Source organism: Dermacentor variabilis, chromosome 1 (assembly GCF_050947875.1).
Source record: "Dermacentor variabilis isolate Ectoservices chromosome 1, ASM5094787v1, whole genome shotgun sequence".
NCBI lineage: Eukaryota > Metazoa > Arthropoda > Arachnida > Ixodida > Ixodidae > Dermacentor > Dermacentor variabilis.
Window position 1 is genome coordinate 219,969,185 of NC_134568.1, and position 21,697 is coordinate 219,990,881.

The 21,697-nt window shown below is 42.4% G+C and overlaps 1 protein-coding gene, 1 long non-coding RNA gene and 1 pseudogene across 3 annotated transcripts in view; 2 read left to right on the forward strand and 1 right to left on the reverse strand.

Annotated features, from left to right (window-relative positions):
- The window catches only part of LOC142557455 (uncharacterized), a 128,718-nt gene extending 112,696 nt beyond the window's left edge, over positions 1–16,022 (forward strand). Inside the window, exons 3-4 of the long non-coding RNA XR_012822772.1 lie at positions 12,071–12,195; positions 15,794–16,022. This is a non-coding gene — a long non-coding RNA (uncharacterized LOC142557455). The remainder of the gene's footprint in view (positions 1–12,070; positions 12,196–15,793) is intronic.
- LOC142557428 (5-oxoprolinase) overlaps positions 1–21,697 on the reverse strand; it is a 166,823-nt gene that overhangs the window by 7,763 nt on the left and 137,363 nt on the right. For both annotated transcript variants that reach the window (XM_075669281.1, XM_075669271.1), the window contains 4 exons: positions 14,594–14,668; positions 9,008–9,090; positions 4,554–4,714; positions 346–443 (listed from right to left, as the gene is read on the reverse strand). In XM_075669281.1, coding sequence (XP_075525396.1) covers positions 346–443; positions 4,554–4,714; positions 9,008–9,090; positions 14,594–14,668 — 417 coding nt within the window. The remainder of the gene's footprint in view (positions 1–345; positions 444–4,553; positions 4,715–9,007; positions 9,091–14,593; positions 14,669–21,697) is intronic.
- LOC142574568 (uncharacterized) lies at positions 17,083–20,514 on the forward strand (annotated as a pseudogene).

Consider the following 21,697-nt stretch of genomic DNA (forward strand, 5'->3'; position numbering starts at 1 on the left):
GTGATCTACATAATATTGGAGGCAATTTATGCAAAGTTTTGGATTTCTGGAGTTCCAGACTTCGTCACGGCACAGTAAACAGCTATTAGGGCAAGCATTTTTAAATTATGTGCAATGTGTCATGGCATCATTTTATATGCATTTGATTTCATTTGAACAAAACACAGGGTGTACTATACAAGAACTACACACTGTACCAAAATCAAGTCTAGTCCTACTTAATGTAAACACCCCACGCACCTTCTAACAATTGTATTTTCTTTAGAAGAAAAGCAGCACATAAATTACATGAGAAATTTGAAAAATGCTCTTTTTTATCACTGTGAAATTCATGAGAGCGTATACCCCAGGTGAGATGTTAACAGAGGCCTTTGAGCCCACGTTGACAATTCTGCCACTCTTGAAGTACAGCAAGTTGACACCGCATGAACCTGGGTGGCCACCTGCATGAAGCATGAACAAGCACAAATGCGGTGCAGTCAGGTACTTAAAGAAGCTGGAATCACGTCATTTTTGTGCCCTTTCTCATTTACCAAGCCTCTATTCATTGTGACTGAGCTATCTTGTATTCCAGAAGTGTAGTCTATGAATTTAACTTAACTCGGCATTTCTGTTGGGTGTCCTGGTAATATGTTGCTTTCTGATTCATTCTGCTTGTCACTGTCTGTATCACTGTGACCTAAACACAGCCAAACATACCCTGGTCTTCTAAATTCTAACAACCCAAAACATAACGACCTAATTCCACTTAATAAGCCCATCATTACATCTGGCCATATTGGCCTGACAATCGCAGTGCATACAAAGCACGCTAATGATCATGTCTGCAAAGTATTAGAATGCTACACGTCGTGAAAAGAGCTGAAATTTTAAACCAAACACTGTGCGCCCTTGTCGCGGGTGCTGTGCTCCTAGCCGGACAGTCTACGTCATTCGCACAAAAGCGCCTATGTAATTCGCAGTGCTGTGACATCACTCACTGTGACATGTGACCGAGAATTATTCAAGGCGATGGCAGTTACTTGTTTGATCTGTTGCTTCAATAGACAAATGAATGTTTAAAGAATTGATAAAACCTACAAACCAAATGGTATCTCCCTTGCTATGGTACTTCATACCATAGCAAGGGAGATTTACTTCCATTTCATCTGCTTGTTCCAACATTGTGCAGTCACAATGTGCAGAGAACGAAACTATGTCATTTTCTACAACATTACAGCGCGCGATCATGCTCTTTGATTCGCTTGCGTCTACCTCAGTTTTCATGTGGCACTGACTTATCATACTGCTAGTCTGGTGCCAGCAGCACAATGACGTGGTGTATTGCTGTAAGGACCCTTGAGCCGGGCCAGCCTCTCCAAACATGTGCACACTGAGGAATCCAGTTTGCAAAAGCAGCCAGACAACAACATAAGTGTTCTTGCGCATTTTATCTCTGTTAATAATGAACCAATTTGAAAAATTGTTGCGGTAGAATGCTCTCTAAAGGACACGTAACAATTTTCAGCATATAACCAAAATTTGCTATGTGACCTGGTGAGGGGCCCTTTAATACTATTCATGTGATACCTTACCAACAAACTGTGTCCAGCTACGACAATCATTCCTTGAAGCACTGTACTTCTACAGTGAATGTTTTCCACCCACTTGGAAAACAAAGAAAGAAAGTAGCAAGAATGTGCTCCCTTTTTCAAAAGACACACACATGCACATTACACACGCAATTGGCACTGGGTGTTTTTCAAGTAGTCCACCGACCAACGTCTTCCAGTCTTTGACATAACAAGGGCACACCTGTGGCATCATCAATCACAAAGACAATTGGTGAGAAGATTTGACAGCACTAAGAAGCAAGCACCAACTTTTGTTTGAAACTTTTGCTGTTTTCATGGGTTACAATAATTTGTGCTGAAATCATAATGGAATTTATGCACACTACTTCGTTTGCAATGCCGAAATCTGGTGAGGGGCAAGAATGCATATTGCAGAACCTCCTTGTGCTCTCGTCACCAGTGAAAAGAATAAACACGACAATGTGCAGGGTGATCAAGAGTTAACAAGGCCTTCAAATTCAACTAAGACCCAAACTCACCATAGCCAAAGTACAAATTTGAATGAGGTTATAACCCCACCACTAAACAAATGATTGCTAAAGAACAAATATGAAGGAAAGCATAGTCCCAACACACAACGCTTATAAAATAAAGCATTTGAAGGAGTGTATAGCCTTTTCAAAAATGGAGCTGGACAGGCCATGTAATGCGTAGGGTAGGTAACCAGTGGACCATTAAATTTACAGAATGTCCTGTAGTTTTAGGTCCTGCAGTGCACATAAAGATAAGCTGCTGCTGCTGATGATGATAATGATGATAGCCTTTTCGCAGCTAAATGGAGAATAATTTTGGGCCCAGAGTGTCACAATACAGCACAAACAAGCTGAATAAAGAAATCCATGTACTACTTGAGACCTGCAACCTACAGGTGAATGATTCATATAACGAATTTGCTTGATAACTGTAGTCACTAACACAGAGACACACTCGAATATCAATTAAAATATTTCTGCTTTACTGTGTACCTAATTGTACTTGAATCTCATCTACTGCGCAGTCGTTAGACTGCACAGTGAATGAGATGAAGGTAGTACAGGGTGCTGCACTATTTTTGCTGAAACCTTGCAAATGGGTCGCATGTTGGAGTCCACGTTGTTCAATGTAGCACTTGCCACAGTTGATTGTCTGGTTTTTAAGAAAAAAGTGCAAATTTGCCTGCACCTGTGGAGATGTGAACTGCTGCCACGATGGCACAAGCATAACATTGTGTCGCCACCTGCCGGCAGCTACAGAAAGCAGCCGGCAGGCGGTGTCATAATTTTATGCTTGTGCCGTCGCAGCAGTAGTTTGCATCCCCAAAAGTGCAGGCAAATTTGCACTTTTTTCTTAAAAACCAGACAATAAATTGTGGCAAGTGCTACACTGAACTACGTGGACTCCAGCATGCCACCCATTTGCAAGATTTCAGCAAGAATAGTGCAGCAGTGAGCGTAGCACCTTTTTTTAACATACGCAGTGAAATATTCAGCACCCTGTACGTTGCACCCTCTTGTATGTGATTTACCTGCACCACCACTGGCAGTTAAATTTCTCATGCAGGCTGTTTAATCTTACTGCTGACACATTTCTACCTTTGTTTTTCTCTAAAAAAAGAAAACAAAGCAGCACCTGACAAGCATGCCTAAAAATCAAGTGGCTGATCAACATCCCAAGACACAGGAAAAGTGTATCATGGAAAGACTCTATGAGAGGCTCTTCTTGTGACTTGGCTAGCACAGAAGCAGCACAGAAGTAGCACAGAAGCAGCACAGTAGCATAATTGTCTTTGCACGGTTCAAGAGCTCACTGGGGCGCACCATGCCAGCAAGTACTGAATGCCAGTATGCACAGCATGTTTTCATATGCAATAGCTGAACTTCTAGCTCTTTAGCTTTTATCATAACTTGTTTCACCTATTGAGAGTGCCTTCATGATAACTAATATCTCACCATGAAATAGACGAAATGCTCTCTTTGTTTTGCTATTATCACAATTATTTCATCTATATATATATTGCATGCTTTCAAGGTTACAAGTATCTCTCCATGTTATAAACACTACAAAGGCCTCATGCCCATGCCACAGAGATGTTGCTTTGCTTATGTTTCTCTAACTCAATAGTTACACAAACTCCAAACATTTCAATCCCATAATTATTGCCTGAATTTCTAAACAAAATTTATTTAAGGATGCTCATTCAGAATAGCCAACAAGAATGTCATGGGAAAGCAAAAAAAAACATTGTTTTAGTTTTATTTCTCCTGATCGGTGTAGCTTTTATCTTCTATTATATACAAGATCATTCACTGTGTTAAAACAGAAAAACAAAGTCTTTATGAAAATAACTTCCATAACCAAAATGTGGCCATTCTTTCAACAAGTGTAGCTGCCAAAACAATTTACAGCTTGCTATGCAAAATTTCTATTGCAAACAAGGCTCAGGTGTTATTACAAATATGGCTAATTGAGGCACATGGGTGATTCAGCACCCAGTCAACACTGTGGTGAATGTATACCCTATTGTAAAGAAGTAAAGGCCAGCCACCCATCACCAACAATGGCCAACAAGCATTTACATATTAGCACTACGCTGTACACTGAAAATGACAGCAGGCAAGGATATCTTTGTTTTGCCATGTACAGCACTTAGATATCAGTAAGTCAATCACATCAAAGCCAGTCATTTAAAGCATGCAACATCATGCATCAGCACATATGGCAGCAGCATATCAGCATATCATGGCAGCTATTAAAAAAATTCAAACACACACAAACAAATAATTATAACCTACAGAAAGCGCGTAAAGCCTGAACATGAGTGACATGAACAGAATCCTAGTAATGCACATTCTGTGTTCACTCAAAAGGAAAGGAGACTACAAAAGCTACATCATTTACAGATACATTGGTGTGCCATGTTTTGTGCTGCATAACCGCTCTGCACAAAGGAGCTGCAGATACCTTGAAGGCCATATGGAGCAAAAACACGGCGCTCTGTAAGAACGGAGAGATGCAGGGGCTTCCGGAACAGAAGCTCACGAACAACTCCATCTCCTCCTGTAAACTTTCCCTGACCTCCTGTGCCTGGGTTCAGATGATACTTCTGCAGAATCACAGGGTACCTGCAACATTAAAATGATTACGGTGGTAAAGGAACAACAAGATGTTCAGCAGCAGGCAGCAAGCACTAGCAGATTGGTAGTGATGTGAATGAACGAAAAATGCATGTTCCCTAGCCTCCTTTTTCTTTAAAAGCTCGATCTCCTTGTGATTTTGCTAGCAGTCTGCTGGCTGCCACATAAACAATTTTTATAAAAAGCAGAATGGAGAATTTAATTGCACTAATGAGAGAATACAGGCAAATGATTAGCAACACTAATGACCTGTCCAACACAACATCAAGTTCAAAATGCCATAACATCACTACACTCATTTTTCATGTGTGCATTTTAGGGGATAGTGAATATTCAAAATTGTGAATATAAAGCAAATATGTTTTTGATGCCTGTAGTCGAATAAAAAATATGTATTTGACAAATTTATACTGTCAACATCACATGCATATTTGTAACTATGGCATTTGCGAGCACTAGCTTCCATTTTTTCTTAGCAAACCTTATCAACAAAGCAGCATGGTGGCATCGGGCACTGTTCGTTGTTATTGCCAGCTGTGCGGTAGCGGGTTTGTTCTTCTTTTTCTATCTGTAACCGGTGAAAATTTGCTAAATTCTGCACAACTTTGTACACTTGTGCCATGGTAAACAGAGCTGTTCACGGGCCAGAATGTCATGTAATGGCAAGTGCACTTTCACAAAGTAAGGAAAAATGGTGGACGACACAGACAATGAACCCAGTCGCCTCTCAACACTGCTGCCCACCCATGACCAGGACAGAGAACGCACACATGTCAACTCTAGCCTGGCCCTTAAATTATAGAGCATAAGTTAGTATTTTAAACCATCCATTTAAGCTATACACCACACACTAGATCTAAAGGTGTATTATTAACTGCAGCTAGAAAGTTTGTTCTAGTATTGCATGATGCCCTCCTATGGAAGGTATATCTACAGCTGCCTTCATATGCTCAAGTTTGGTAAAGAATTTAGCAAAATTATAAAAATTACAATTTCACTGGCCACTAACATCTCACAGATTTGTAAATACTACAGTCAAACCTTGTTATAATAAAATGTGTTGCAACAAACTAATTAATAAAGCAAGTAATCATACCTGTTTCGCTCTCCTTCTCGACTCACGAGAAACCTCACACATAGTAACTTTAATCTGCCACCGAATAATAACATCTACAGTGAAAGATTGGTGCAGTTTTCAGGAGCCAAGGTTTGGAATGCTTTACCCCCAGAAATAAAACAGTCCCACGAAACAAATAAAGCATTAGGAACATACTTTTTGAGCCTTATTTGATCTATGTGACAGTCGTTTGCGGTTTGTGTTTGTTGTACAGTGTTGTTCATTAGAGATCTTTATTCATTCTGCTGTAAAATGCATATTATATTATTTTCTCCTCATTGTATAGTGTACTTTGGCCTTTCGCCGTGATTTTGGGCTTTCTATTTTACACAAGTGTTGTGTCATTGCCATCGTATATTTTTGTTTTTGAGCCCCATACTAGCCTCTGGCTATGGGTTCAGTCAGTGTTTGATAATTTGTATGGCAAGAGTAGAAATAAAAAGAAAATGAAATGAAATGAAACGAAATAATTTCCCTTGAAACCTTGTTTTAATCAAGCAAGAACTTCCTCTACATGATCACAATGAACCCATTTTGGTTCAAAATAAAGATTTACTGATTATTTCCTGCTGATGGCACTGAAATCAGGTGGCATACTTCACTGCTAGTAACTCGGCTGATATGGCATTTGAAAACGCCAGCAGCTTTCAGCCACCTGGCAAGGCGCCAAACCGACCATATTGCCTGAGTTGGCAGCGGCTCTACATTTTACTGTTGCCACCTCGCCTCCCACCTGCACACTACCACCACCATCTCCCACACAATGTGCTTTGCCTCGGTTGAGTGTGGCATACTTTTATGCTAGAATGAAACACAAACGGCAGAGTGCATGGCTTCTAGTACATGTGTCGTACCCTTAACCACAACCACAGTAAACTGCTGCACATTTGCCGTCAGGTTCACGGATTCACAGCTTCGCACCCTGCTCGTGTTCTTGGCATGTACTCTCTTTCTTTTTGCATTCCTTTCACAGCTTTAGAGCAGTGCGTGGTGGGATGTTAAAATGCTTGGGCTTACATGGTGTTAACACCCCCACCACAGCCCCCAACTAAGGTTGGCAATATTGGCTGTGAGGGCAGACAATAGCTAGAATTAAGCAATTCCACATCATTCTTCAACTTCATTAAAGTGAGGTTTTACTGTAATGTGCTTATGGTGCATACATAAAAAGCATGTCTGGAGGAATGGAGACCGTTTTTCTTTCTCTCTTTCTATCTTGCTCTCATGGAGCTCAGCTCAAATACACATGAACCAAGAACATCAAAAAGAAAAACGATCACTTAAATAAAAAAGTCACAGTTTCTCCCGAAAAGAGAAGCATTGAGTGTGATAGCAAATTACAGGACAGTTATACAAAGTAAAGATAGTAGTTTTATCTGCCGTATAAATTTGTAAACATAGGCATACTAACTAAATTAACAAGCATGGTGTCACGCATACACAAGCAAACATGAACACATCTCTCTCAATGACAGCAGACGCTCACTGTCGAAACGCTGTAGTGAGGAAGCACGCCACCAGAAGCGAGCGGATTGACCTTCATGCTGCATCTCGGATCAACGTGAACTAAACCATGAAAACACACCGCATGGCAGACTCTTTCCCTTTCGCAGATGGCTTTCAAGATACAGTGGCACAGGCCGGCGCATGCGGATTCCTGGGCCGCCCGGAGTAGAACACACGCCCCCTCCCTCCCCTGCCCCCAGAGCCTTGCGCGTGACAGAAGACAGCGTGCTCCTTCCCCGCTTTCCTCCACTGCGTACGTGAGATTGAGCCGTAATCGCCGGCTCACCCTCGCACTCTTTCACTCACGCATACAGCGTCCGGTGACAATTTTATCGCCCTCGGACTTTACATGGAACCTCACGGAGAACCCAATGGCGAGAGCAGAAATGCACCCGGAGTGTCCATATAATATGCTATCGCAACAAAAAGCTAACCTAGAACTAGCAGGTATTTGCTAAAGAAATGCTGCCAAGCATCACTTACTGTACATTTAATTCTAAGCAGCACATTGTCACATCAGTTCTTTCATTCACTATAATGCAGTATAAAACCACTAAATTATTTTTACAGATACACTTTATTCAGTTATAGTATAGCTAAAGTCTGATCCCCATAATAATACCTTTACCAACTACGCTATGTTGTATACTTACAGTCCCGTGAAAAGTGTATCACTGCCGACTTCCATTATTTTGACCCTGATGGGACCGACGAAATTGACCTAATTATCCAGTGGGTTGAATTAAACAAGATGCAGAAAAACTTGAAAGCACACTGCTGATTCATTTAGTAGTATTTGCCTGATTCTAACAAGCCCCTCAATCAACATAGAAAAGACATTAACGCTTAAATAAAGTGAAATCTAACGCACACTCGATTTTTTAGCAAGAAAAATGGGCAAAGGTCTAATATGCGTTGCAAAATGGCGGCCGGCTTTCTAAAGCCAGCTTTGTCACACATTAAAAAAAAAAATCAGGTTCACCGCAATACAGCCGTGTTATGCAGTAAAGCATACAACCACCACGGACGCGGTTTTAGTTTGGTATACAATTGCACCGAGCAGGCAATTTTCGGCCCAGTTTTCCCGGGCAAAAAAAAAAAAAAAAGATGCATGTTATAATCAGATAAATACCATAATTGGAAATTTTGGCTAATGCTACTTCTTGAAAATCTTCCTAGGGCAGGCTGTAAATAGCTGACGGCGTGTTCAATGTGCCCCAAGTTCTTCCAAGACATGCTGCCACTAATGGGGTCGCTATTAGGGTCACCATATGGCTCACGCGCGTGCATGCTAACTGGTCAAGTTCGAATTACCCGGTGAATGCCAATTTTAGGATTGGAATAAAGAAATTTTGGACCCATAGAAAAGCATGGGCACTACCCGGGACCTTCGGTCAATGGAATTAACTGAAAATCGAATTAACCGGAGTTGAATTAAAGGAAATCAAGCTTTACGGAAGTCGGAAAGTTCAGGCATTCTACTGCATAGTGATATGAATTATTTCTTATAAACAATTGCAAATGCAAGTAGCGTGTGTATGCTTTGCTTTGCCCATCTTTTTAGCATTGCTGGGCTCATTCAACCTTCTCGCCAACCAAAGAGCAACTAGGTTCTTTAGTGGACAGAAAGAAAAGGCAAAATAATGAAAGAAAGAAACCTGCGTTCCAAGATTTCTGGGTCCGTGATTCTAGTATTGGTCATGTGAGTGTGTATGCCACTGCGACCATGCCAGTGAGGACCCTGAAAAACAAGACAAGTAAATATTTACAGCCTTCATCAAGCACTGCATTTGGCAACCGGGTGAAAAGACAAGTGCATGATCAGTACACTTATGTGCCAAATGCACCTGTGATGTTTAAGAGAGCCGAAATACTTTCAGTTGCATTTTCGACCACCCATATGACTTTCTTCTTCAACAAAAATACATGAAAATTGCATTCATCATATCAAAAATTCTGTTTTAGCGTTAAAAAGTGCCACGAGGCAGTTCCCCTGAAACCTGAGGCACATGTTGGAATGAGTGCGATGCTATTAAAGAAACATTTTCCCCAAAAGTATTTTAGAAAAAATCCTAATATCAATGGCAATATTAGGAGTGCAATGATTACTCTCCTCATTCCCCCCCTCATCTCATCTGTTCTCTTCAACCATGGTGGCACTGGCAGCAATGCCCCACCTATCTCGCCTCTTAACCTACCTTCAACATTTTTCTTTAACCTACCTTCAACATTTTTCTTTATCACTTTTTGTTTATTTTCAAAGTGCACTTATGGTAAGCTCTACTTTACGTTGCTGCACACATTGCCAATCATAACTTTCAGAGACAGGGATGTGCCATGCTGAGCTATGGCTACTAGCTACACTGGGAATCAGACATCATGCCTAGGACCCTCCATTGGCTGTTATCAAGTGCTTTTTAAGGTGAGCCCCTGGCAAAGCTGCCCAGGAGCAACAAAACAGCAGTGGTTTAATGCACAGGATGCATTAAAGACCAATGCTTACCCATTTCCAAGAAGTATAAGTTGGCAAAATAAACTGTTGAAAGAACAAGCGAGATGGGCATTGAGCAGAGAAACGACACTTGCGTTTGTCTCACATCATGTTTAGTCCCAGTCTGCCAGTCCGGGTGACTTGCTCTATGCATGCTCTACATTTAGTCTTCGCCACAGGTCGGTGGTGCCCTCCATGAAGAGTGCGCTCCACTAGAGCTCATGCGCATGACACTGTCAGGACACTACACGATACAAACAGAGCTCACTCAGCCTCACTCACAAAATTTAATTTTAGCTTAGGGATCACTTGGACCTAGACTCACCAAAATCGAACCCAACTTCGCTTCTTCTTCTTCTTCTTCTTCTTCTTCTTCTTCTTCTTCTGCTTCTTCATCATCATCATCATCATATTTTATGTCCACTGCAGGACGAAGGCCTGCGATCTCCAATTACCCCTGTCCTGCCCTGACATTACCCCTGACAGTGGCACACACTGTCAATGACCGTAAAAGTCCAAATGTATCTCTACTGGTGTAGCAAACAGTGTTTGCGCACTGAAATATCTACACAATTTATTGTGTCACCTAGCACGTTAAACACCTGCAAAATTTTATATAAAGGGCATAAGTCCTTTGTTCACCTCAGAACGACAGACCCCACTGATGTATACACTATATCCAATTCATTCGGGACCATATATACCCAGCCTTGCATGTTGTAGTCTTATGAACTCAAAAACGATTGGAATCATATTCAACTTAAATTTACTCGAACTCACTCAAACTCACATGGGCTTCAATTCAACGGTACTAGCTTAGACTTGTACTCACACCCACTTCTACTCTCCTCAATTCACTCAGGCTGAGGGCTCACCTTGACTCACTCAGGTTTGGAATTGTGCCCACCCAGGCTCACTTCAACTTGCTCAGACTCACAACCACTCAAACCCACTGGAGTTTACTCAGACTTCCACTTATGGGTGGCTCTAAATCTGAGAGAGTGAGCGAGTCAGCCATCGGAAGTGAGTTTGCCAAGTTAAACCTAGAAAATTTGAAAGAATGTGCACGCATGCCCAAGCTTGCTCACATAAGTAATTTGTAGTCAAAAACGCAGGTTGGTGAATAGGCTCATAAGTCAATCCATCATGCAGAATAGAGTGATGTACGAGTTTGAGTGAGCTCCATCAAGTCCAAGTGAGCAAGCAAATGAATATGAGTCTCAGTGTCAGCGACCCCAAATGAGACTTAAAGGGGAAGTCTGACTGTGAGTGAGTTGAAGTGAGTCTGAACAGGTGCAAGTCTGTCTGAGCAAGTCCAAGTGAATTCAAGTGAACCTGACTCTATTTACAAGTGGTGTCCTCTGGAACAGAACAAGCAAAATTCCAAGTGGTAACATGTGAATAAAGGACTGGCGCAGTAAAGGGACACTAAAGAGAAAAGTTACTTCACCTGTATTAAAAATTACCTCTCTACAATATGAAAAAGTCACTCTTTTCATGAGATGAAGTTTGGTAAGCCAGAAAAGATGCAAAAGTGAAAGACTGGCAGCGATGATGCCTCGAAGTTCTCAAACCGGCTCACAATGGCATCACAAATTTTGATGGCATCTGCTAGACCTTGTTAATTGCTTATAGGTAAAAATGAATTACATTATGTTTTAAAGAAGTCAAATATTGAAGATGGCAAGTTTCTGGAACTTTTATTGAGCCAACATGGGCCAAATACAAAAAAAAAATATACTTTGAAATCCATGACATCACACTGATGTACTAGCGCTGGGGTTTTGGTGCAAAATGAGAAAAATGGAACTTCGTAGTTCATTTTCTCTTTAATAATCAACCTATTAAAGTGAAAATAACAAAAAATATATCCTATTATTGTGAAAATAGCGAAAAATATATCCCATTATCGTGAAAATAATGAAAAATATATTTCTCAAAGAATAATGGTCAGTCTAAACTGATTTAGTGTTGCTCTTTGGTGTCCCTTTAAATAAATTTTTACAGATGTAAAGAGACAGGTTATGTGACAAATTGTGCAGAAACTTTGCTGTGAAAAACAGTTCACCACACCAGTTAACAGTGCCTATCCGTCTTTCTCTACTAACCTCTTCACTCGCTCTCTATTTCTCACACACAAACACACACATACACACTCATGCACATGTGTAAATCTGTTTCACCTGCAGCAGAACACCAATGCAACTTGTTCATTATGACACCATTACAGATGCTATATTATACTACCATTATACTACTATATACATACGGATTCTCAATCAAAATATCCTTATTGCAAGCTGGATATTTTGAGTATGGGTGTATAATGAGCCTTCAAATCTGAAACAAGCCCAGGTGAGTCCATGGATCCATTAGTCTGAGTGAGTCTGAGTCCACCATTCTCCAATCTTGTGTGACTCCATGATTTCATGAGTCACGTAGAGTATGAGCTCTTGATTCTGTGGTCCCTAGTGAACCCAATTGAGTATGACTGTATGCAAAATTTCATGCACCTGAGTAAGCCTGCTTAAGATTTTTACGAGTGCATGTCCAAGTGTATTTGGCATGGTCTGATTTTGTTTAATCTCAATCTGAGTGAGTTGAGTTGCGTTCCACTTCTGAAATTTTACATCAAAGTTAGCCTGGCTGAATATTAATTTGGCGAGTCTTAATGAGCCCCAAGCTAAAGATATCTAGTGAGGTGAGTGTGAGTGAGTTATTATTTTGCCAACTTATAGTCTAAAAACGATTGGCAAATGGTTGGTATCTATGGGCTGCTGCGACCTTGGTACCGCTCATGCTAGGTCTACTTTTTGACAAAACTTGGCTGAGATGTTTGCAGCTTCATGCTCTTCCTGCAGACTGTGTTTACTCATTAAGCTCATGGAGTGGCTCTAGGTCCCTTAATTTAACCCTTCCCCCAGTGCAGGGTAGCAAACCAAAATCTCTTCAGGTTAGCCTCCCTGCCTTTCCCACCCCATTCGTATCTCTCTCTCTCTCTCAGAGTCCCTTAAAGTTTATGCCACTAACAAACTTCTCTTCAACTCATTAATCCAGCAAAAGATATTGTGCTGTCAGTCCTTGGATTCTTTTTTTTTCTTTCTTTCTTTCTTTTTTTTTTCTTTCCCAGTAGCTTGCCTTTAACATACTAAATGTTGGGTTACAGATACACAAACAGATTTGTTTTGTGAAAGTAGTCCAATAGGAAACTGGTATTTTTTTCAAGCACATCTTTGGGAATTGCTTGAGAAAAATACCAGTTGTTTCAGTGACCTCTCTCTCTAACCACTAAAGATAAAACTTCAAGACAAGACAACAATTATTACTGGCTAAGATTGATAGCAGTGGCAGATATTAAAAGAAACAATGTCATAACTGATTAATCATTGAAGTAACTAACCAACTATCAACATTTTAATTAATTAGACATGTGCTGCAATTGCAGAAATGAACCCAATCATCACCCAAGATGTGATTTAGTAGGAACCCTTAGATTACACCCAGTTTGAAGATATCCGTCAACAAAATTTGTTGCAATATACATTAATATTCTGTATTCATATGCATATGAAATGCTTACTTGGAAAATAAGGGATACACCTATGCATTAGGTGCATGTTTGTAGATGGATATGTCAAAACTGGTGCTAATCTCTGGGTTCCTAGTAAGTCTACATGCCTTAAGCACATCTTGGCTTTATTCTGCAATTAAAATGTGTGTACTAAGACGCTTAGTTACAACATCAATTAGCAATATTGTAAATGCACGTAACACTGTATTATTACTTGTTGACTTATACAGTAACCACATACACAGTTTGTATCTATTTAATCTAAAAATCTATTTTAATGGAAACAGATTTTTTTTAAACATAGATTTAAGCGATGTGATAATGCCTCCTTCCATATTCATTCTTTCAACACGGCAGACACTAGATGTTTGAAAAGCCGTCCCAGTTCATTCACTACTTAACTAAGGCTGGCGAATTGATTGAATTTGATTCCTAACTACTAGTTTTAACACCAAAGTTGCCATGGTAGTATTGGAGGAGGATGCCACAGGAGACAAAAGCAATTTACTTGGTCTTAAACATGCCATCCATTGTTGAGATATTCATCGACAAATATTCGCCCTTTTTTGCTCCGATACTGAAACTAGGTATGCAAACAGCGCTAGAAGCACCACCCACATTATTCACGACACTTTCATGATGTAATGCAGTTCGCTGCGAGGACCTGCTGAATTCGTTGTCACACATTTGTACTGCAGGCGACGGTAGGTTGCTGAGAAAGTTTCTTCACAAGATAAGATAACAGGCGTGCACAGGTGGTCAACCCGTGGACGTAAAGACGCCAAATGAGGTGGGAAGTATCGCATGGGTCGTTCTTTCTGTGTGTTTCGTGCACCCAGTTTCAGTACCAAAGAGAAAAAAGGTGGACTTCTGGCGACATATATGTCAACAACAGATACTTCCATTGCAGCTTTGGCTTTAAAACCAGTAATTAAGAATTTAATTAACAAACCTTAGTTAATTAGTGAACTGACTGTGAAGGTTTTTTGACCATCTAGTGCCTGCCGTGCTGAAAGAATGAAAAGTGAAGAAAGCATCATCGCGTAGGCTAAATCCAGTTTTTTTTTCTTTTCTTCTTTTAAATCTGTTTCCATTATAATAGGTCACGTGGTACATTTAAGTAGTGATAAGTTATGTATACAACAAAATTCTGATAAATGATAAAACATGAGGCAAACTCACAGCGCCAGCACCTCCTCCAATGGTTTCATAATAGCCAAGAGTATCATCTCCAAACGTTATGTTGTTCATGCAACCCTGAAGACAAATGGAAAAACATGTTTTGTGATGCACGCGAGTGCCTAATGTAAAGTCATTGAACAGAATTACCGACTTTGAGCTTAATGGCAAATTGTGGTATCACCATAAAATTTTCCCAAATTTGTGCCATAAAACAATAGCAACGTAGAAACTTAAATAAATATACTTTGTAGCTGCTTACTCATTTTAAATGTATCTTTCCAGTTTTAAGCAATATTTCCTTTATAGTCATGCTTCACTTATTGATACTTTAAAAGTATGTAAATAAACTGTCTATTTACATACTGTTCCTTCTGATCGATGTAACACAACATTCCATAACTCCTTTAATTTAAGAAAACGAAACATAAGTTTGCGTAAGTTAACTTGCCTGCTCAGAAATTCAGCTAAACTTACTGCTTACACCACTGTGAGGTGGAAAATTGTGTTTGTTGTCCTATGTGCACAATAAACTCAAAAAAGGAGAGTGGCAGTGGCAGATTATGATGCCAGTGTCCCCGGGTTCTTGTGTCTCTAAATTCGGGGACAACTTATTGCAATACTACTGCATCAAACGCTATGAGAGTGGAACATGTACGACAATGCCAGCTATTCTCAGCATGTTGATGGTTGGTTTTGATCTCAGGCTTATTGCTAATCTTTTTCTACTGAATTTGGGTGAGGACAAATATATTTAGAAGCACATGAAAAATTGACAAGGATCATTTAGACAATATAAAACTTCAAGATATTTAAGAATGCTATTATTTACAGTATGAAAAACTAACACTCGTGAGTTACTGACACTCTTGAGGTTGCAGCACCAAAAGCAAACAGTTGACAGAACTGATACTGAGCGGAGGCTCCCAAACTGTTCAACTTATCATAGAATTTAGATTAATAGAGTTCATCAGGCCATATGATGCAATTACATTCAGTTGTAGCAATGTTCATGAAAAGCACAGCCTTTGTTTCAACTTTCCTTCTTTTTCTTCCAAACTGAGTGACATGCCATCAATCTCATAGAGCACAAATTTTTGAAACAGTACACTTGGCATTTAATCAGAAGTACTGGTGCACATTGTATTAAAATGCAATGAGGGAAAGGTTATGAGGCTGAGCTTTGTTCTCTTGTTCTTACAGGAAATGCTTGGAGTTACCACGATGAATCAATGCGCCTCAAAGACGAGATGACAACATGGCATTTCTTACTTTATTAAGGCAACGCTGTGCTCACTGCAGCCAGTGAGCTTATTTGCAGCCTGCCTTGCGGCATCCAGCATTTTTCTGCATCTGCAACAACGCTGCACCCAATATGTCTGGCTCCTTGAAAACTTTTTTCAGACCATCCTTTATTTCAGCCAATAAATGAATGTGGAAAACAAGCTTACTCATGAGAAAAGAGTTCTTTATAAGATGCTGATTCAATTAATTTACTTCAAACCTGGAGGGCACAGGAGGCATCCAGAAATTAGTATTCATTATAGATCCTGATCTGCTGTGCTACCTGCACCTTGCAGCACAGGTGTTAATAAGGTGTCAGCCTTGGTATGTCTGGAATATGCTCTGTCATATGTGGAGAAATGTGGGGTGCAATTCATGCTTTCACCGATGGTAGCAAATGAAAGAACAGAACCCTGGCATAGTGACATTCCATTACACCTGTAAGTAAACCATATACTTATCCAATAAATGTTTAACATTGCTAAATTTCAAACTAAATAACAATTTAACAAAGATCACTGAATGGTGCAACAGACAATATGCAAAACCAGCAAGTGCGCTTCTCCACGCACCTTTTCTGATGCAAGCAAGATGGCTGACCTCAAACTAGGATCATAATTGAAGTACCAACATATGGGTCAGTGACATCTTATTATATATATTCTATTATATTGTATATAGTAAAGATGCCACAGTTTCTCCCAAAGGGCAAAGCATTTTCCAGCAGTAGCAAAGTTACTACTCCACAATGTAAGACTCATAGTTTTGTAGGTAGCATAAATTGCAGTAAGCATTTGTTCACTAACTACACATGTGTGGCATCATGCACCCAAAGACACATATGAACAGAGTTCACTCAATGACTGTGAGCACTCAAGGTCGCAAGTCTGGCATGATGAGGAGCATCGGCAGTAGGGAGTGTGTGCTTATCCCAAAGCGAATTACATGCTGCCATTCCCTTCACCATTTCAACTGTGCTATGCCTCCAAAACTTAGCAGATCATATGATCTCTGTTCTGAAATCAGCACATACGCAGTGCGTGTTGGCTATCATCGAGTACCTGGTGGCTATCACTTTCCCCTCCCCACGTTCTCTTACCCTTACCCTGTGATGTAGGGGCATAAAAACAACACCCCAAGACAATAAGGCAGGCTTTTTCCTTGTTGGCATTGGCGAGTGCTGACATCTGGTCACTTCAGTAGCGACGAGGGTGGGATGATCGGATGAACACCACCAGGAAAACGGAATGGCCAACTATACAGGCCCACCGCCATTCGACGAGGCCACCGATGAATGGTGAGCGTACCAAGTTCGTCTGGAGGCATTCTTCAAGGGCCATGGCATTACGGACAAGAAGAAGAAACAGGCTTTACTCGTCGCAGTGCTGAGCACCAACACGGTGGCCGTGATTGCCGGACGCTAGGCGCCAGCCAAGGTGAACGAACTTTCGTACAGCAAGGTCGTTGCCCTTCTGCAACAATACTTTTCACCGGAGCCTAACGAGATAGCCCAGTCGTACAAGTTCTTCACGTGCAGCCAATTGCCAGCTAAGCTGGTCAAAGAATTTCTGGCTATTCATCAGATTGCAAATACATGCGATTTCGGAGACAGTCTGGACAGAATGCTGCAAAATAGGATTGCGTGCGGGTTGCAAAGCTCCAGTGTACATCGGCAACTTTTAGCGAAAACAGGCCTGACCAGAAGCAAAGCCGAAGAAATAGTGCTGGCAGCTGAGAATGAAAAAAGAATAAGCGCGGCCAAGTCGGACGAAGACGTGTATGCAGTGACTGAGAAAGGCGCACCAAGGAAGGGACGCTGAATGTCATGCTTCAGGTGTGAAGGTCAGGGACAGCACAGAAACATGCAGTTTCCACCCAGCTGTATGCTACAAGTGCCGTCAACGAGGGCACCTGGCAAGGGTGTGCTTTTGTCGCACAGATAAATTGCCTACCGCGCAAAGAGCGTCACATTAGGACATCAGTATGCTGGGGCCGAGGGATGACGACGCCAAGGCTGATGGCCTATTCATGCTGGGGGCTGCTGAAGACTACGTCGGGTCCCTCGGGACAGTCAAGACACTTGTGCCTACATTGTAGTGGGGCAGAGTTCCAGTCACCATGCAGCTAGACACGGGGTCGCCCTTTTCAATCATCATGTGGACAACATATATAAAACATTGGGCGGCCTGACCTAAGCTCCAAGACTAACCGTTGAACTTAACTTGTTTCCTTGAGAAACTTCCTGTGCACGGACAGTTGAAGCTCAACGTTTCCACAGGTGGGCGTTCGGTGGCAGACACATTGGCCATCCTTGGATGCAAAGGGCCCAACCTGTGTGGCCGAGACCTCATCAAAGCGTTCAACCTACTGAATGTACCGGTTTTCAGCATGTTAGCCAATGGTGAGCCCTTCATCATAGATTCAGCAAAAAGGTTGATGTCCAAGACCTGTTAAGAGAATTTCCTGAGGTGTTTGAACCAGGTCGGGCCTTATCAAGGGTCCTCCTGCCCACCTTCACCTAAAAGAAACCACCGTTCCAAGATCATGCAAAGCTCATCAAGTGCCGTATGCGTTACGTTCCCAAGTAGCCGAGGAAATTAATTGGCTAGTAGAAAGCAGCATTCTCAAACCGGTGCCACACTCTGAATGGGCTACAACCATAGTTCTAGTGGTGAAACGCAATGGCAGCATGAGGTTTTGCGGGGATTTCAAGGTCACAGTGAACCAAGCCTGTCTTACAGCCCAGTATCCTCTTCCCCGCTTGGACGATCTACTTGCTGCGTTAAACGGAGGGGAAATTTTTTACAACAATTGACCTTTGTGACATTTACAACCGGCTTCCTTTTGATGGAGAATATCAGCTACTTACGACCGTGAACACACAGAAGGGGCTCTTCTGTTTCACTCGACTATTACTCAGGGTTTTGTCGGCACCAGCATTGTTTCAGAGCCGCATGGAGGCGATAATGCAAGGTTTTCCAGGGGTGAAAGTCTATCTCGATGATGTCATTGTTGCAGAAAAAAGAATGACTGCATCACACTTCATAAAGTACTGGAGCAGTTCCAAGAGTCAGGAGTGTGTTTGCAACCAGACAAGTCCAAATTTCGCCAACCGGAAGTTGACTTCCTGGGTCACAGAATAAGTGCTTACAGGATGCCGCCGAAGAAGAAAAGCATTGATGTAATCCTCAAAGTGAAGGAACCGCAAAGCGCAGCGGAACTACGGTCATTCTTGGGACTGGTCACTTATTACCACAAGTTCCTTAAAGGGCCCCTCACCAGGTCTGGCCATACTGAGCTGACAAGCACAGAGCATAAAATGTGCACCAAAGATCGTGTTTGCAAAGAACTAAATCGCTACGCACCGCGGAAAGGTCTGAAATTTCAATCCGAATGCCGTTTTCCCTTCTCCTCACGGCCGCTGTGCTCCAAACTGGACGGTGACGTACTCGCGTACCTGCGCCTACGTACTCGTGTCCGCAATGTGACATCGCCCACAGTGACACGTGACTTCGAGAATTATTCAAGGCACCATCTGTTATTTATGTGATCTGTTGCTTGAATTGACGAATTGAAGTTTAGAGGAATAATAAAACACGCAAATGGAATGTCTGCGTACTTTCTGTTTTACTTTGCACTGAAGCAAGAGAGATGTACTTCTGCTTGTTTCCACGATCGTGTATGTCACATGTGCAGGTACCAAAACTATGCCATTTTCTACCTAGTTGCAGCGGGTGATCATGCTCTGCGATCCACTTCTTCTGCCTCAGTATTCGTGCAGCAGTGAATTATACCGCTAGTCATGTGTCCTTGTGCAGAGCGCGCAAAATCGTGCGCTGCGCGAACGAGACAACAGCTCACGCACGACACTGTCAGCGGAAGTGCGTAGCGCCGAAAAAAAAAAAAAGCGAGGAGAAAAAAAATGAAGCCCGGGTTTGCAGCGTATGCGTTACGCGATCCTCGAGGTCCGGTACGGGAGAACGCAGGGAAGGAATTTCGCTTGCAGAGACTAGACGGGGTGAGTGGAGATAGCGTCTTGCTTGGCAGTGGAGCCCGCCTGCTGAAGTCATGGGTTTGCGGCACTGAAATATTTCTATCTTGGCTATTAATGAGCCGATTTGAAAATTTTTTCAGAGGACACGTAAGAACTTGCAGCGTATGACCAAAATTTGCTATGAGGCCTGGTGAGGGGCCCTTTAAGAACGCATCCTCAGTGATGGCACCCCTGTATGAGCTTCTCCGCACAAATGTCAAATGGCGCTGGGGCCGCCCACAGCAGGCAGCCTTTGACGAGGTAAAGACGAGGCTCAACGAAGCTGACTGGCTAGCTCACTCACCCAAGTGGAGCGTATTCACAGTTAGAGCAGGTGAATCACATTAGTGTTTGGTGTGCTCAAATTTCATGCATATTTGGAAAACTCGGCTCAGCAGAGTTTTCACCTTGATAACAGACCGCAAACCACTCGTGGGCCTCTTCCATCCTGACAAGCCTGTCCCTGCCGTGGCTGCGAGTTGGATCCAGCGCTGGGCCCTGCTCTTAGCGCCTTCAGCTACAACAGCCAGCACAAGGATGGCAAGGCCAACGTTCCAACCAACGCACTCAGGCAGATTCCAGTAACCACATCGACACTCCCTGGTGAATCTGAAGATTGCAACGGTTGTGAGTACGTCCTCCTCACGGACAGCCTCAATGATGGGGTGATTTCAGCCAAACAGCTAGCAGCCATGACTTCGAAGGGCAGAGAGTTAAGCAAGGTGCGAAAATGGGTACAGGAAGGTTGGCCACTGCACATAGCGAGACAAGATGAGCCTTTAAAAGTATTCTTTAACAGAAGAGACGTGTTGACTGTTAGTCACGGACTCTTGTACTGTGGCCATCGCGCGGTGATGCCCATCGAGGCAAGAACAGCGATGCTACATGTGTTGCACGACACACATCAAGGAATCGGGCCGATGAAAGCACTAGCCCACTCACTGTTTTTGTAGCCGCGGATTGATGCTGACATAGAGCGGCTCGTAAAAAGTTGTCACGTTTGCGTGCAAGCAGCTCCTATGCTGCCTAGACAGGACGACATGCCCTGACTGGAAACGGGTCGGCATTGGTCGAGGCTGCACATAGATTTCACTGGTCCTGTTGAAGGGTGCATGTCGCTGATATTAGTAGATGCTCATATTAAGTGGATTGAAGTTGTGCCCATGAAAAGCACCACAGCATGCTCAACCATCGAGGCCTTGCACACCACATTCAGCACATTTGGCATACCGGAAACCATCATGTCAGATAACAGTCCTCAGTTCACGGGGAAAGAGTTCGCTGACTTCCTGCGGCTGAATAACATCATATACTTGCGCACCGCATTGTATCACCCGCAGTCAAATGGATTGGCGGAACGGGTTGTGCAAACCGTAAAGCAGGGATTGAAGAAAAACCGGCAAGGGTCATTACAAACCCGTTTGGCAAGGATCCTGCATAGTTACCAAAGGGCCACGTTGACCTGCGGAGAAACATCTGCAATGCAGCTGTTGGGGTGCCAGCCGTGTTTTACATTAGACAACGCTGTGGTACCTCTTGCTCTGGTTGAACATAACCCCTGCTATACTCATACGCCTGGCTTCTTGCAGACAGGCGATCCAGTATTGGTCCGTAACTTTGAACAAGGAGAGCCCTGGACGCCGGCCACGATCCGGGAAACACAAGGCACCCGGATAGCAATGGCAGACGGCGCTGTGGGGGAGATCATGTGCCGTCACTTGGACCAAGTCAGGGTGCTACTTCCGGACAGTTAATTGGCCAATTCACCAGTCCAGTGTCCCACCAACATC